At 43.3% G+C, this 16,464-nt stretch overlaps 1 protein-coding gene across 1 annotated transcript in view; it reads left to right on the forward strand.

Moving 5' to 3' along the window:
* The first annotated feature begins 223 nt into the window (after positions 1-223).
* The window catches only part of RSPO2 (R-spondin 2), a 186,752-nt gene continuing 170,511 nt past the window's right edge, over positions 224-16,464 (forward strand). Inside the window, exons 1-2 of the mRNA XM_060393483.1 lie at positions 224-477; positions 1,039-1,295. Of these exons, the coding sequence (XP_060249466.1) occupies positions 1,202-1,295 (94 nt within the window). The 5' untranslated portion in view covers positions 224-477; positions 1,039-1,201. The remainder of the gene's footprint in view (positions 478-1,038; positions 1,296-16,464) is intronic.

Consider the following 16,464-nt stretch of genomic DNA (forward strand, 5'->3'; position numbering starts at 1 on the left):
TGCGCCTCCATCTCAGCCACTCTTCAGTTTAGCTACCTACTCCAGGAAAGCGCAGAGGGACTCGCCTGGGGGTAGGCTCTCTGGAGGCTGTCAGCGCTCTTTAGGACCTCAGGGAAACCCGAGAGATTCTGGCTTTAGGACCCAGGAACTCCAAGGCAGCCCTGACTTAGTTGCCTTGGACCACAGCACCACCTACTTATAGAAGCATCCCGAGCCTGGGCCCGGCTGCATCTCCATCGGAAAGTGCGCTCGCCATCCCTTCGCCCTCCCAGGAGCGTTCTGTCTCCCACAGTTTGAAAGGGAGAAACCTTAGCTGAAAAGTGGCCGTGGAGAGAGCTCTGGAAACCGCACAATTGGATACGGATCCAGAGAGTGAGAGCGGGCGTGCCCCTCGCCTGAGGATCGCACTCACCGGCGGGGACGCAGCATCCCAGAGGCTGCGGTCCCGCCCGCCCAGCCGCGCTCCTGCTAGGCGCGGTCAGTCCGGAGGAACCTCTGCGCGCTTCAAACCCATCGCGGCCGCCTGCACCCCAGAGCTGCCACGCGCTCCCTGTGGGTCTCGGCAAACTTTTCCCCAGTCCACGTGCTAGCGAGGTGTCTCTCTTCCCGATCCCGGGATGGAGCGCCGCGCCTAGGCACGCCGCGCAGCCTGAGGCGTGAGTGCTCACGGCAGGCGACCCGCGCCCGCCACCGTGGCCGCAGCGCCTGGGCACCCCACTGCTGGGCCAAAGGACCTAAGAGCGCTCCTTTAACCCTGCACCCTCGGGGACCGTGGAGCTCTTTTCCCGAAGCGCCCGCGCACTGTCCCTTCCCCGGGGTCGCAGCCTGTAGGTCCGCAGAGGTTGCTAATTCACTGATTGTAATCACCTTGCTCTCCAAGTTGCCTGCAGCTGTGCGCTCCGGGTTAAGCCGCTCCGCGGCTCGCGCCAGGCAGTGAGCTCGCTTTTCCCCTCCCTTCCCTTCTTAAATTGGGACGCGTGAAGAGGCAGCTGCCTCCCTGGGCCTCTCTCCACCCGGCTTTTCCTCCTCGTCTCTCAGGTTCAAGGCGGAGAGATGCCGAACTGACCTGCGCGGCCCCCCTGGCTAGCGGAGGCTCGCCCCCTCGGCGTCTTCCCCAGCAGCGCGGGCTGCGCCGGCTCCTCGGATGAGCCCTCCAGTTCCCCTACTTTGAGAGGCGTCTCTCCCCCGCCCGACCGCCCAGATGCAGTTTCGTCTCTTCTCCTTTGCCCTCATCATCCTGAACTGTATGGATTACAGCCACTGCCAAGGCAATCGATGGAGACGCAGTAAGAGAGGTGGGTTCTACTCTGCCGGAGCCGCGTGGGGTCGGGGGCGCCGGCGGCAGCACTCGCACCCGGGCTCAGGTGGGCAGGGACGTGCCCTCCACCCGGCCTTTGGGCTCCTCACTTTCCAGGCCCCGGGGCGCTGCCGAGGGCTCGGTCTTTTCTGTCCTCCGGAGACGGAGGCGCGGCGAGCCGGGTGAGCCGGGCTTCCTGCGGGCGCTCCGGGCTGAGAGGTGCGGTCCGCACCCACGTTAGCTGTCGAGCTTCTACTTCTGAACTCTTCGCTTTAGGTCTCTCTCTCTCTCTTTTTTAATCTGGCATCCTTTTTTTTCTTGTTATTTATTTATTTTTTCTCTTTTTAGTCCTCTCAACTATCTCCCCTGCTCTCATTTTTCTCTATCTTCGCCACCCACGTGCGCCCCAAACCCTGTCCCCAGATGGTTTTCGACACGGCCTACCTACAACTCTGTGTGTATGTGTGTGTCTGTGCTGTGTCTGTGCGCGCGTGTGGGCCAGAAAGCGCGAGCGAGAGGGCTGGGGAGGGATACCAAGTCGCTGTGGAGGATCTGCATTTCCAGGAAAAGAGCAATACTGTCTTCCTCTGGACCTTAAGACGAGGTGGAAGGACTCGCTGAACTTGGTACACTGAGCAGCAACTCGTGCGCAGGTTGTTTGTTGCGGGGGGTGGCGGGGAGGGGGGGACGTTCGCTGGCATAATATTTTGGGGACAGGCCTGAGTTTGCCCTCTGCGTTTACTTCCCTCACAAGCAGTTATTTCTGAGGTTCCTGGCCTCGGTGACACTCACTTATGGCTTTTTTAGCCGCCTCTCCCTCTCCATCACCTGTGTGCGCTGCCTGAAGGCCAGTGGAAGCCTCCAGAACGGTTTCAGAGACCTAGCTTCCCCGAAGATTTAGTGCGCCCGTGTTTGAGTCCTGCTACGGCTGCAGCTAATCTAACTTCATTTTAGGGGCAGGGCTGCTAAACACAATTAAGTCTCCTGAAGGATTTAAACACAAACCACAACACTCCCACCGCCAACACACACACTCACCTTGCACTACTGTCTCGCGGAAGGTGGACAGCAGCTCCCCAGAGCTTATCCATCTTGGTCTAGCAATTTGGACTTATGCGCAGTTAGAATTTGTCCTGAGGTTGACAGATTTGGATTGTTCTGGGATGTGAACGTCTCGCTCGACCTGTGATGTGGGTTGTTTCTGACTCATTTTATGGACTCTCCAGTCTTGCATCCAGATTTTGGAGAGAGCTTTTTGCGCCCTTATTTTTTCAAAGCTTTTTAGGACGTCGTTAAGCTGTTCTCACCTACCCGCAGGGCTGAAGGTTGGCCGGCCTGAGGGCAGAGCCCAGGACAGTTGGTCGTGTGCGATTTCCGCCGCCTCCCCTCTCCAATTGACACCATGGAGCTGTGCTTAAAAAGGACACCCTTTTCTCCAACCCCCGTTTCTCTTACTCTTGGTCTCTCGTTTCTGACATTTTGAAAATGCTTATCTTCACAAGTTTTTCTGAATAAATACATTAGGGAGGAATTTCTTCCCAGAGGCTGTGAAAGTTTAATATTGTTATGACTTGCAAAAGTCCCTTTCCATCTCCTTCACCTCCTTTTCCTTTCTCCACCCCAGTATTTTCTTTCCAGGTATCACTTGGTAGAGCTGGCAGGTTTTGATTACACTGTGGTCAAAGTGTTTGGAGAGGTTCCCCCCAACCCTCCTCCTTATAAATAAAGGTTACAGTCTATTTGATTGAAAAGACTAACATTCAACTTAACAGAAAGAGCTAAAACCCTTCGCCAAATTCTTGTTTATTAAATGACTTGCTAATTCAGCGATGTCTTTCTGATCCAAACTGCTTGTTGCATTGTGGTTGGATGGGGAGCAATTGAGCTTGTTGCTTTAGTAGAACTTAACACATAGATGTTCTTTGGTGGAGCATGGCTTTACAGCACCCCTGCGGCCAGAAGCGATACTGCATGCTTTTATTTGCAGTGCCATCTCTAAAGTTCTGCCTATGCCGCCTCAAGTATCTGATGCAAAACCTATTTGTTTCAAAGCTGCTTTAGCAAAATCTCATGGCAATTACAGCTACATCCCCAAGTGCTGACCTTTAGAAACCCAATTCTAAAGTCTGCAACTTTTGCCACTGTAGTAACTTTTGCCAGACAAACTTTTCAATTTAATAAAATTCAAATGCTTTCAAACTACATATAAACTAGTAAGGTTGTAAAGGAAAAAAAAAAAAATCAAAGTGTGTGTGTTTCCCTTAACAGATGTCCCTTCCCAAACCTCAAGCTGCTGGCTAAAATAACTTCGGTCCTTAAAAGTGACCACACTATCTGTGCCAACAAAAGGCATACTGTGTTTTTAATTAAAAGTGGAACTACTTAAAGGGCTGGCTAGACAGTGTAGGGTGATAGTAGCTTTTCTGCTTTGCAAGGAAGCTTAAGGATTGCATTGTGAGAGTACTGAAATGAATAGAGATCTAACTCAGGTTGTGTGAATTGTCCCTCTTCACAGGCTTAAGCTGGTTTTAATTGATCTCATGTCCGCTGATTGATCATACACCAATTGTTGCGCATACCAAACAATTGGCTTTCCCAAAGGAGATTGATTTAAATTAGTTCCTTGGTGAATGCTTGAGTACTAGCCAAATCATGTCAGTAGTGACAGTTGACATGCTGGAGCCTATTGTGGTACCAACATTTCCCCTTTTCCCTTTGTTTTGGATGGTGGCAGTTAAGTATTTCTAGGAAGAAAAGTGATTAGTACCATTGAAAAAAAAAGGTGCTGTGGCTTAGATCAGTTATTTTCTTGACTTTGTGCTGTGATGTCGGCAGCAATGATATCAGGATTGGTTAGGCTAATGCCTGGGATCTGATTCTTTTCCTTTTTTCATATTCCATCTGCAAATAATCAAACCTTCACTGTGGAGCATTCTCAGAACTCCTTTGGCATTATGTTTAGTCTGCTCTATGATCTCAGATGCTCTATAATATCATTTTCTTAATGAAATAAAATTCTTGGCAGAGATCAGATAATTTAGTCAGTTAAAATCAATTGCATCCAGTCTAGAATAGAGAGCAAATATATCATTTAACTCTATGCTTTATTTCAAAATATGGCCAGAGGATTAGAGACTAGAATATCAGATAAAACTTGAGACCATCATAAACAACACTAGCCACCTACGAGTCTTTTGTCTGCTTATTTAGAAAACAAAACCAGACAATAGAAATGCATTTGATAGTGACTGCTGGGGCCTGGCAGCAATATATTCGAAAGTAAGGCACAAACACAATAGTGTGAATGGATTTCTTATAGAGGGGAGACACATGCCAATGTTTTGAAAAGCTGATTGACAACCCTTGTTTTGTCTACGTGGTAACAGTCGTAACTCATTGGCCCTCTCACTTCCCAGTCCCTTTTGAAAATACAGTCATTATTAGCTACTGTTAACCCCTATAGCCTGAATCTGTCTTGGGCCCTCTTAAGATTTATTTGCGTGGTAAACTGGGTTATTCAATTTGTTTTATTTGGGGGGTTGTTTGTAAGTCACATTTCAGGCTGAATTACTGAAAAGTGGATAGATATCATGACTTTATTATGGTATTCCTAGGATTTCTTGAGTTTAGAATTTAGTGATTTCATTTTGTATATCTTTTGTCCCAGTGATTTTTACCGGTCACAAATTTGCCAGGGATTTGTGAAAACTTCATGAAACTGTTAAAAGCAGCAAGGCTCCCAGACATGTAATTGTGTTTCTGGTGGTCTGATGGTAGGGGGCGCGATATGACAAGTGTTTCCTGCTATAGCCTTTTCCCTACTGAAGCTTCAGCTTCTCCCTCCATAACTGCGCATTTTCCTATATGATTAGCCTTGGCTTCTTCCATGAAACAAATGTTTATCACAAATAGTATGGTATGTTTCTGGCAACTTTGGTTTAAAAAAAAAAAGACTCATGTTTTCTCTTAAAACTTGTAGCGCTGAATTAATTTTATTTTTAAAAATTGAATGAAAAGATGTGGAGATATTTACAAGTTTCACAAGTACTTTTAATGATAGCTTATTTCTCACAGTATTCTTTGAAAATAAAAATGGCACATGGAACATATTAACCTACTCTTAAAAGCTTCAAAATACATTTTGTATGCTTGCCTTTTTAAGTTCCAGAGTGTTTCAGAAAAGCTCGGTGTGATGTTTAACTTTGTAGCATAAATACATGCTTTCTTTTCTTCTGTTGTTAATGGGGTTTTCTTTCAACATAATTCTGAGTTTTTCTGGCTAGTATCTTACCAATGCGCAGAGGTTAGAAAGTTGCCATGTCCCAGCCAACATCTTACTCTGCTCCTGAAATTTGGAAGTGATTAAGAATAGGTGACATTTCGTCAGGCCTCCACTTAATTCTGGCTTTGTTAACTGTTTATAAATTCAGCTTGGGTAGAATCCAATGTTTGCAGAAATCACAAGTTAGAAATGACACTTCTAGTTTCTTAATGAACAGCCACCTCTTAATTTATTCAGAGACTAACTGGCCAGTTTATAGATTGTCCCGGCCACTTTTTATTCCTTTTCTCCCAACAGACTGCTGTTTGAACCTTTTTTTTTTTTTTTCCTGGAAATAAGCACTCTTACACCTCCCAAATTCAGGAAATAAATGACAGACAAATCACTCGACATAATATTTCAGAACCACACTGCTAAAAGGAGGTAGTAAGCTCAAAATATTCTTTTTTCAAAATGTTGTGATGTTCATTCTCCTCCCCCTCCATTATCTGCCACAGTCAAGGATTGACCATTAGATAAAGAGTGTCGCGTGTCGTATTGGTAAGTTTTCACATTTTGAACTGGAATGCATATGGAAGGCACTAATTAATACAGTACATAAATAATGTATAATCATATATGATAGGGAAGGCATATCTATTACATGCTTACACGTGTGTGTATATGTAGGTGTGTGTGGAGGGGGGACAGTATGACCATGAATGGTTGGCCTTTTGTAACTAAAAGGGACTTTTGCTCATCTTTCCCATTTTCCATCTTGTTCTCAGGAGCAGGACAGGGGTCAAGAGGAAAGCTGTAGGTGAGGGGTTGAGGACTAGGAGAGGGAATGGGTAAGGACACAGTGTTCTAATTCTTTCCAAGGCCCACCCCTCCCCTGTCTTTCTCTCCTCTAGGACCTTTCTGTATGAGTAGCCCTCTTTTCAAGCAGGCTGCTACCCCTCTTGTCCTGAAATTTCCTTCTTCCTCGTATTTCTTTCCAGCCTTTTGCTTCACGTCAGCCCTTCTCTCGTCTTGCTTATGATCCTCTTTCATTCACTCTCTCCAATCTGTCACAGCCTGGCTTCTACCTCTGTTTTATGGGGAGGATTTTCCTAGTGGTCATCCATGCTCAGTAGTACTCACCTCAACGCCAACACCGCCTATGTCGTTCCGGTCCCCTCCCGTCGCTAAGATGATCACTCCTTTCCACGGTTTTTTTCTCTCTTAGTGACACGGTGCTCTAGTTTTGCCTCCCATATTCTGTGCATTTTCCTTCTTTGGTGGTCTCATTCACAGTCGGAGTATGCTAGTATTTCCTTACTTTTCTTCTTTCCCTTGGAGGATTTTATCCATCCCTGTATGCTCAACTGCTTTTTCCATGTAAAGTCCTTTGGCTCTATCCCCCATTTTTTTTGAGCTTCAGGTTATATTACTTTCTGATTTCCCAGCTGCTGCTATATGGATAGATACTTCATACACCCTCATGTGGATAGATCCTCCATTCCATGCACACTAAACTTGACAACGCAGTCCCTCTTCTATCAGTTCAGTCGCTCAGTCGTGTCCGACTCTTTTCGACCCCATGAATCGCAGCACGCCAGGCCTCCCTGTCCATCACCAACTCCCGGAGTTCACTCAGACTCACGTCCATCGAGTCAGTGATGCCATGCAGCCATCTCGGGCTCTCTCCCAGATATGTTCCTCTGCTTGTGCTCCTTCTTCCTGGTCACGGGTTTCTGCGTGTCAAGGCTGGAAGCCTCACTGCAGTCTTTGGCTTTCCCGTTGTCTCTGTTATTGGTTTATTCAGTCTTAGGAGGAGGTATCAGAAATGTTGCTTGTATCTACCCGACACTTTCCATTCCCAAAGGTATTTCCTAGTTCAGATCCTCAGTCACTCCTCATCTCTCATCATCCACTTCCTCCTCACTCCATCCTTTACAATGCTGCCACACTGAATTTTTCTCAATGTGATCCACAGATCTGAGCATGTTACTTCTTTGCTAATAAACCTCAAACCTCCCAGGTCTCCATATTGACTTAAGAATAAGTTCCAGCTTCTTTCACTTTACATTCAAGGGCACTCCACCATCTGATCACAGCCTTTTTCTAATCTTCCACCACCATGAAAGTACTGTACGCTCAAGCTATACTAAATTATTTCATTTTCAACCATACCATTGTGTTTTCATGCTTTTGTGTTGAACATGCGGTGGTGCCCAGCTAAATAAATTGTCACTGCCTCTGTGAAGCCTTCCTGGAATTTTCCCTAAAAGCTTGCTAAGCTTTTCATGCTATTCCTAAAGGACTCTCATTTTATCTTTATTCTGGTTACTTTTCTATATATTGAGCTCCTCTAGGGCAGAACTTTGGCACATTCATCTTCAGTTCAGTTCAGTCACTCAGTTGTGTCCACCTCTTTGCGACCCCATAAATTGCACCACGCTAGGCCTCCCTGTCCATCACCAACTCCCGGAGTTCACCCAAACTCTTGTCCATCAAGTCAGTGATGCCATCCAGCCATCTCATCCTCTGTTGTCCCCTTCTCCTCCTGCCCCCAATCCCTCCCAGCGTCAGAGTCTTTTCCAATGAGTCAACTCTTCGCATGAGGTGATTTTGGAGCCCCCAAAAATAAAGTCTGACACTGTTTCCCCATCTATTTCCCATGAAGTGATGGGACCAGATGCTATGATCTTTGTTTTCTGAATGTTGAGCTTTAAGCCAACTTTTTCACTCTCCTCTTTCACTTTCATCTAGAGGCTTTTTAGTTCCTTTTCACTTTCTGCCATTAAGGGTGGTGTCATACTGCTCAAACCAGGCCAAATAGAGTGCTTCCTCCACAAGTTGTGTCTGAACAAAAAAGTCATTGAGATGTTGTTGTTTGCTCTTAAAATAATGCTAATTACTTAATGAGAAATCTGTTTTTGGGGGGGAGGTCAGCTTTCAACTTTCTATTTTGTATTGGGTATAGCTGGTTTACAGTGTTGTGATAGTATCAGGTGAACAATGAAGGGACTCAGCCACACATAGACACATGTCCATTCTCCCCCCGTTCCCCACCACCCAGGCTGCCACATGACATTGAGCAGTTACCTGCACTTTACAGTAGGTGCTTGTTGGTTATCCATTTAAATTATAGCAGTGTGTAGATGTCCATCCCAGACTCCCTAACTGTCCTTTCCCCCAAGAAACTGCACCTTCATTCTCTAAGTCTGTGAATCTTTGTTTTATAAGTTCATTCGTGTCATTTCTTCTTAGATTCCACATGTAAGGGGTTTCATGTAATGTGTCTCCTCCTCTGTCTGACTTCTTCACTCAGTATGACAATCTCTAGGTCCATCCACGTGGCTGCAAACGGCATTAAAAATGTTTTTTGTTTTAAATTCAAAGTTCTTTGCACATAGTTGAAGTCTGGATGAATAATTAGATAATAGATATAACTTCATTATTTACTGTTCTTTAGAGTTTAAAGATAAGCAGTGCTGATATATGAAAGCATCCCCAGCCTGGCCTTATTCTGAAGCCTCTGATGGTCCTCAGGATTTCACAGAATACACGAGTGCCCTTGTGTGTTCTCCTATACCTGTTTATTATGTGGATGATAGAGGATGAGTTGGGGCAGGGGAGGGGAAACTGGGAGTAACCTGTATCTAAACATACTTCTAGAAAAACAAACAAAAAATAAAAACAAATAAAATTATAAATAAAAATACTTCTAAATAAAGGGCCAAAAGGGGTTTTCATTTCCAAACTCTTTGTCTGTATGAATAATTATTTAGACCAAAAGGAAAATAGTTTTTATCTTCTTAAAAGGCAGTCATATTAATAACATAAATTAGTGCAGGCAGACATTCAATCTTAATATTTATAACTTCAGAGTAATATAGCTGTGTAGGCATACCTATGAGAGACAGGTGTGTGTGTGTGTGTGTGTGTGTGTGTGTGTTACAAATTTCGGTATACATGTGAATACAGCTACATAGTTTCTGTCCAGTGCCTACCAGGAGAACACAGACATTTTGCTGCCGTTTGAAGGAAGTGAGACTGGCTTGACTAACGAAGAAGCTGAGGTGCTTACTGAAATGTGTTATTTAAGAACCCAATAGTTAAGTGGAAGAGAGCTAGAACTAGAACCCAGCCCTCCTGAACTCACTGACTTTTCCTGAACAAAGTACAGTTTCAACATAAGCATTCATTGTAAAAGAAGGAATCACCTTTGAAGTCATTCAAATGCTCTTTGGATCCAGAGTTTCACTGAGTCTCGGAACTTGCTGCAACTCAATAATGCTAACATAACTGGTGTTAAGGAACTTGAAACTGAGGTTTAGGGCTGTAAAACACCCTGATGCTGGGAAAGATGGAAAGCAGGAGGAGAAGGGGACAACAGAAGAAGAGATTGTTGGATGGCATCACCTATTCAATGGACATGAGTTTGAGCAAGCTCCAGGAGATAGTGAAGGACAGGGAGGCCTGGTAGGCTGCAGTCTATGGGGTCACTAAGAGTCGGACATGACTGAGTGACTTCACTTGTACTTTTCACTTTCATGCATTGGAGAAGGAAATGGCAACCCACTCCAGTGTTCTTGCCTGGAGAATCCCAGGGACGAGGGAGCCTGCTGGGCTGCTGTCTATGGGGTCACACAGAGTCGGACACGACTGAAGTGACTTGGCAGCAGCAGCAATAGCCAGAACAATTATGTGCGTGTCTCTGAGGGTGTGCTTGTGCATTTGTATATAAATATGTGTGTGGTAGGTGTGTGCATGTATGTGTATATATATATAATATATACATATATATACACATTTATATCATGAAACCATCGTATGATCAGAATAGTCAATCAAAGTTAGAGGAAAGCTAGTAAGTAGTATTTTTACTCTAAAATGTCAAGAAACTATAATTCTAGGTAGTTCTTCACCTTATCTAGTCATTTTGGGGAAAACCTTTACAATTTACTTAAAGCCATTTGATTTTTTTCATCAGCTGCTGAAAGACACTAAAAGCGCTTATAAAACAACTGGCTCTACACATTTTTTTTGAGCAAAGCTTCTTAACTTGGGGTCCAGAGATGGGGTCAGGGATTTTGTGAGTCTCCAAATATTTTCTTTCTTTTTTTGAGCATAAAGAGAGATTCTAGAGCTTTTACTGCAGTCTTAAAGTGGCCATGGTTATCTTTCCTTAAAGCAGTTAAGAAGCATTGGTTAAAGAAGTAGAAGGTAGACCGTATTAATGAGCATGATGCCCGTTGGCTGCTTCAAATTCACATAGATATTTGTTTCCTAAAAGTTTATTTTCAGTGTGTGGGTTTCTAGCCATTTGCCATGTGTGTACTTCATAATATGAGGACACATTGGAAACACTACCTCAAGACTTATTTCAGTAAGTAATTACTTGGCTAATATTCCCTTTCTCAAAGGCAATAGTTGTTATATTGTCTCTATTCCCTAAAAAGTTTATAAAAGTACAAAATAAACAAAATAAGGGGCTCTGTTAAAACTTCTCGTATGGTCTAATTTTTATCTCGTTAACTAAACAGTAATATAAAGTTTTAGAAATCAGTGTTGCAATTTTCCAGCTGACGATGTGCAGTGCTGGCATTGATGGGATTTGTATGTATCACGCTGCCAGTTCACAGACCGGTCAGAACCAGGCAGAGCACTCTTGACTTCTGACCAAGCATGCTTTTACTAGATTTTTGCTGCTGGGTCACCACACTTAGAATTTTCCTGCTCTGATGGCCTTAGTCTCTTACCTATCGATGGACTGAGCGATCCAACCAGCTACCAGCTTTTAAAACAGACCGATAGAGGGCGCACTTTGCATTCTTTTCCTCGTGCTTTGTTCTAGGAAGTTCTGTAGGTTTTGTGCTTGCCTTGCTCTCTCTGTCCAGTAGGTTCAGGTGGCAAACCTGTTCTACAATTTCCAGTAAGACTGATACTGTGAATAACTTGACTTCCTCATGGAGAGGAAGGGGAAAAGAATCATGAAGAGAGCTTTCAGTTTTACTGAAATGTCTGGTTTTGGTCCCTAGACTCCTTATGACAAGACCTTCTCACCAAAAGGCAAACTTAACCAACCTCACAATTTTAATAACTGTGAGGCAGAGATTAAGCCTAGAGATTGTGTTAACCTGGAAGTGCATTACAGCTTCTGTAGCTACTTTGGAAAACATTAGTTTTTCTTTTAAAAAAGGTTTACCATATGGTACATGCCTTAAAGTGTAAGCAGTTGGTAAAATTTGGAGTTGACCAAACGACTTCAAGTTAATACTTATCAATTGTTTGTCAAATTCTGTAATCTTTATGTAGAGACCCATTTCATTCAACAGATCTCTCACGTTGTAACCCTTTGAAAATGGTAAAAATTGTCCGATCTTATCTTGAAAATCCAAAGTTTAATTTTTTTAAGTTCTCTTTCCCCTTCATGTAATAAAGTCTGATAGAAAACTTAGTTCTGTCCCCTTGTTGTTGATCACCTTCCATTTTGTATTTTTCCTTTTTGTAATCTATTTCATTTTGTAATGCCTTTTTCTTGTAGTCAAAAGATAGCTTTTGAAATTCCCTGGCAGTCCAGTTGTTAGGGGTAGGAGACTAATTTGAAAAACCAAATGTTGTTTGATAGTGGACAGCGGTGGTTCCCAGAAGTGTGATTAGTGGGTTGAGGTTAGTTTGGCTGCGGAGCGTGGGTAGCTATTCACACCACTCCCGGTGGTCAGTAAGTCATGTAGTGACTGATGTGATTCTTGACCGAATCTGTCAATTATGAAAGATTTCTCTGTCCCCTCTTTAAATAATACTACCCTGAAAATTGATTTAGGGCTGAACAATTGTCCTTTGAAAATTGATTGTTTAAAGTTATAAATTTTGTGCAATTTAATTGTTCTTATGTAGAAGTGAAAATAACTACTACTTCGCAGCTGCTGTGGGTGATCTCAATGATTTTGACTCAAAAGTGACTCAACGTAAATAATAACTGTTCTAAAGGCTTTGGCAAGCTTGGAGTCATCCTCTTTTTTGTTGTTGTTGTTGAATTCTGAGGGAGTTTTGAAGAAATGGGAGAGCTTGGACCTAGTGAGAGGAGGAAAGAGCAAAAATAGGATCAGTTCTTTCCAGGACTTGAGGCATGTCTATACTAGAGCCTTCCTGCAACGTGTGTTTCAATCCATTACCACTCTGTCAAATGTAATTTAAATAAAAGGATGTGATTCATTTTTTGGGGATTCAGGCAAGATGGAGGCTCACAGGGAGGAAGAGTATGGCTTATATTTAAGAAACTATCCGTTCATGTAAAAGACTCCTTGATGCCCTGAATCATTGGAAATTGCCCTTCTCCAACAGTAGAGCATATCTCTTAAGGGTGTTGTAAAAACAGTGGCTGTACTGAGTGTAGAGAAATATTGGAGGGCCACTCACACTGTAAGAGCCATGATGAGCACACTTGTAACGCATCTGATGTCCAGTTCAGTCGCTCAGTCACGTCCGACTCTTTGCGACCCCATGAATTGCAGCACGCCAGGCCTCCCTGTCCATCACCAACTCCCAGAGTTCACTCAGACTCGTGTCCATCGAGTCAGTGATGCCATCCAGCCATTTCATCCTCTGTCGTCCCCTTCTCCTCCTGCCCCCAATCCCTCCCAGCATCAGAGTCTTTTCCAATGAGTCAACTCTTCACATGAGGTGGCCAAAGTACTGGAGTTTCAGCTTCAGCATCATTCCTTCCAAAGAAATCCAAGGGCTGATCTCCTTCAGAATGGACTGGTTGGATCTTCTTGCAGTCCAAGGGACTCTCAAGAGTCTTCTCCTACACCACAGTTCAGAAGCATCAATTCTTCAGCGCTCAGCCTTCTTCACAGTCCAACTCTCACATCCATACATGACCACAGGAAAAACCATAGCCTTGACTAGATGGACCTTAGTCGGCAAAGTAATGTCTCTTCCTTTGAATATGCTATCTAGGTTGGTCATAACTTTTCTTCCAAGGAGTGTCTTTTAATTTCATGGCTACAGTCACCATCTGCAGTGATTTTGGAGCCCCCAAAAATAAAGTCTGACACTGTTTCCACTGTTTCCCCATCTATTTGCCATGAAGTGATGGGACCGGATGCCATGATCCTTCTTTTTCACTCTCCTCTTTTACCTTCATCGAGAGGCTTTTTAGTTCCTCTTCACTTTCTGCCACAAGGGTGGTGTCATCTGCATATCTGAGGTGATTGATATTTCTCCCGGCAATCTTGATTCCAGCTTGTGTTTCATCCAGCCAGCATTTCTCATGATGTACTCTGCATATAACTTAAATAAGCAGGGTGACAATATACAGGCTTGCCGCACTCCTTTCCTATTTGGAACCAGTCTGTTGTTTCATGTCCAGTTCCAGCTGTTGCTTCCTGGCCTGCATACAGATTTCTCAGGAGGCAGGTCAGGTGGTCTGGTATTCCCATCTCTTTCAGAATTTCCCACAGTTTATTGTGATCCACACTGTCAAAGGCTTTGGCATAGTCAATAAAGCAGAAATAGCTGTTTTCCTGGAACTCTCTTGCTTTTTCCATGATCCAGCAGATGTTGGCCATTTGATCTCTGGTTCCTCTGCCTTTCCTAAAACCAGCTTGAACATCAGGAAGTTCACGGTTCACGTATTGCTGATATCTAAGAGGTGTGTAAATAGAAATTTGTGCTGGCAATTATTTGGACTCAAATTATTATAAGACCTAACTGTGTCCTTCCTAAATAGAGGACACTAAACAAAATTCTTTAGATTCTGCATCTCATTCCTCTGAGTTATGAGTCTAAGCTTCAATGATAAATATCATCCATGTTGAAGTTTAATCTGAATTCTCAAAAAGCAAAAGATATTTCTCAGTTGGTACATGACCATGATGTCAGTTTCAAGAACATTTCATTGTAAGAAAGTCAGATTTCAATGCAGCTATAACCAGCATGGGTTTTACCATACAAATACTTTGCTTTCTTTAATGGGGTGACTAGACTGGAAGATAAAGAAGCATTTGACAAAAAATTTATTAATCATACTACTTTGCACTTATGAAAGCATAATAGGCTTAAAAATTCTTTTGGAACACAGAGATGCATGCATATTATGCAATATTAAGATTATGTTACTTACTTGAATTACATTTGACAGAGTGGTGAGTAACGATTGATACACATTCTGGTACAATAAAGGACTTCTCTTCAGTCTTGTTTGGAACAGTATTTTCTTAATGATTTGGTTGAATACAGATGGCATGTCAACCACACTTTTGCATAATATGAAGTTGAAGAGGACATTAAATGTTGGTTGGGTACAAAAAGATCCTGATGGCTGGGAATAATAGCAGGAGGAACTTATGAATAAAATCTTTTTTAAAAAATTTGGCTGAATTTGGTCGGTTAATTTGGCTGAATCAGGTCTCAGCTGTAGTACTCGAGATCTTCAGTTTTTAGTTGTGGCATGCAGGATCTAAATTTAGGTTCAGCAGGTGGGATCTAGTTCCCTGAGAAGGGGATCGAATCTAGGCCCCCTGCACTGGGGGCACAGTCTTAGCCGCTGGACCACCAAGGGAGTCCCTGAATGAAATCTTACCAAGAAAATACAGAGTTTAGATCTTAAGTTGAAGAAACCGACTATGGAAGAAAAGGATGTTGGAGAGAAGGGGTTATCATTCATTTTTGATTGATCCTGAGGTGACAGTGGGATATAGTAATGATATAGTTGCAAAAATGAGTTGGTTGCATTAAGAGAAATGTTTACTTACATTAAAGAATGAGGTAGGTGAAGGTCCTCAGCCCACACCAGGATCCTTCTCTAAATGTCACTACTTTCAGAATTGGCAGCACACGTTATAATACTGCATTGATTTCCTAGGGCTCCTGTAGCAAAGTACCACAAACTAGGTAACTTAAAAAGCAAAAATTAATTTTCTTACAGTTCTAGAAGCTAGAAGCATGGTATTAAGGTGTCAGCAGGTCTATGCCCACTTTGAGACTATAGGGGAGGACACTTCCTTGTCTCTTCCAGCTCCTGGGAGCCTTAGCTGTTCCTTAGTTTGCGGCAGCCTAGCTCCAATCACTTCCTTCATCTTCACAAGGCTGTCATCCCTCTGTGTTTGGTTTCTCATGTCTGCTTACAACAATTCCATTTATGTTGGAGGATACCCCATATTTGCTTAATTACAGCTGCAAAGATAATGTTTCACATTCATGGGTACTGGGGTATATGACTTCAGCACATATTTTGGAGAGTACCACTCAACCTATAGGTCTTAAACTGTGTCAGACCTTTTAGGTTCTTTAAATCCTCATTTTCAAAACTCTGAAATAAGTATTATTAATTATACCATAACAATAGTATTAAAGATATTGGCAACAGAAGTATAATATTAATAACTAGAGTTTAGACCACTGTATGTAGACTGTGTACTACATATAAAGCATGATGTTAATGACACCTCTGGACTTGTGCACACAGTGGCCCTGGGCATGGGGATGCTTTAGACATGGTTTATAAGTGTATAGGTTTTGAAATGGGACCCACAAATTCCTTTTTGCTGCTAAAATTCCACAAAATTGCACAAATCCACCTGAGTGTGTTGATTTACATTTTCAGATAAATACATGAATCAAATTGACTTCTTGTTCGGCTAAAACTGAGAAAGAAAGTGAAAGTAAGGTTGCTCAGTCATGTCCGACTCTTTGTGGCCCCATGGACTGTAGCCTACCAGGCTCCTCCATCCATGGGATTCTCCAAGCAAGAATACTGGAGTGGGTTGCCATTTTCTTCTCCGGGGGTCTTCCCGACCCAGGGATTGAACCTAGGTCTCCTGCACTGCACACAGATGCTTTCCCCTCTGAGCCACCAGGGAAGCCAAAAAAAACCTGAGAATTCTCTTCAGCTGCCTTTTTTTGAAGTTTA

This window comes from Ovis aries, chromosome 9 (assembly GCF_016772045.2).
Source record: "Ovis aries strain OAR_USU_Benz2616 breed Rambouillet chromosome 9, ARS-UI_Ramb_v3.0, whole genome shotgun sequence".
Classification (NCBI taxonomy): domain Eukaryota; kingdom Metazoa; phylum Chordata; class Mammalia; order Artiodactyla; family Bovidae; genus Ovis; species Ovis aries.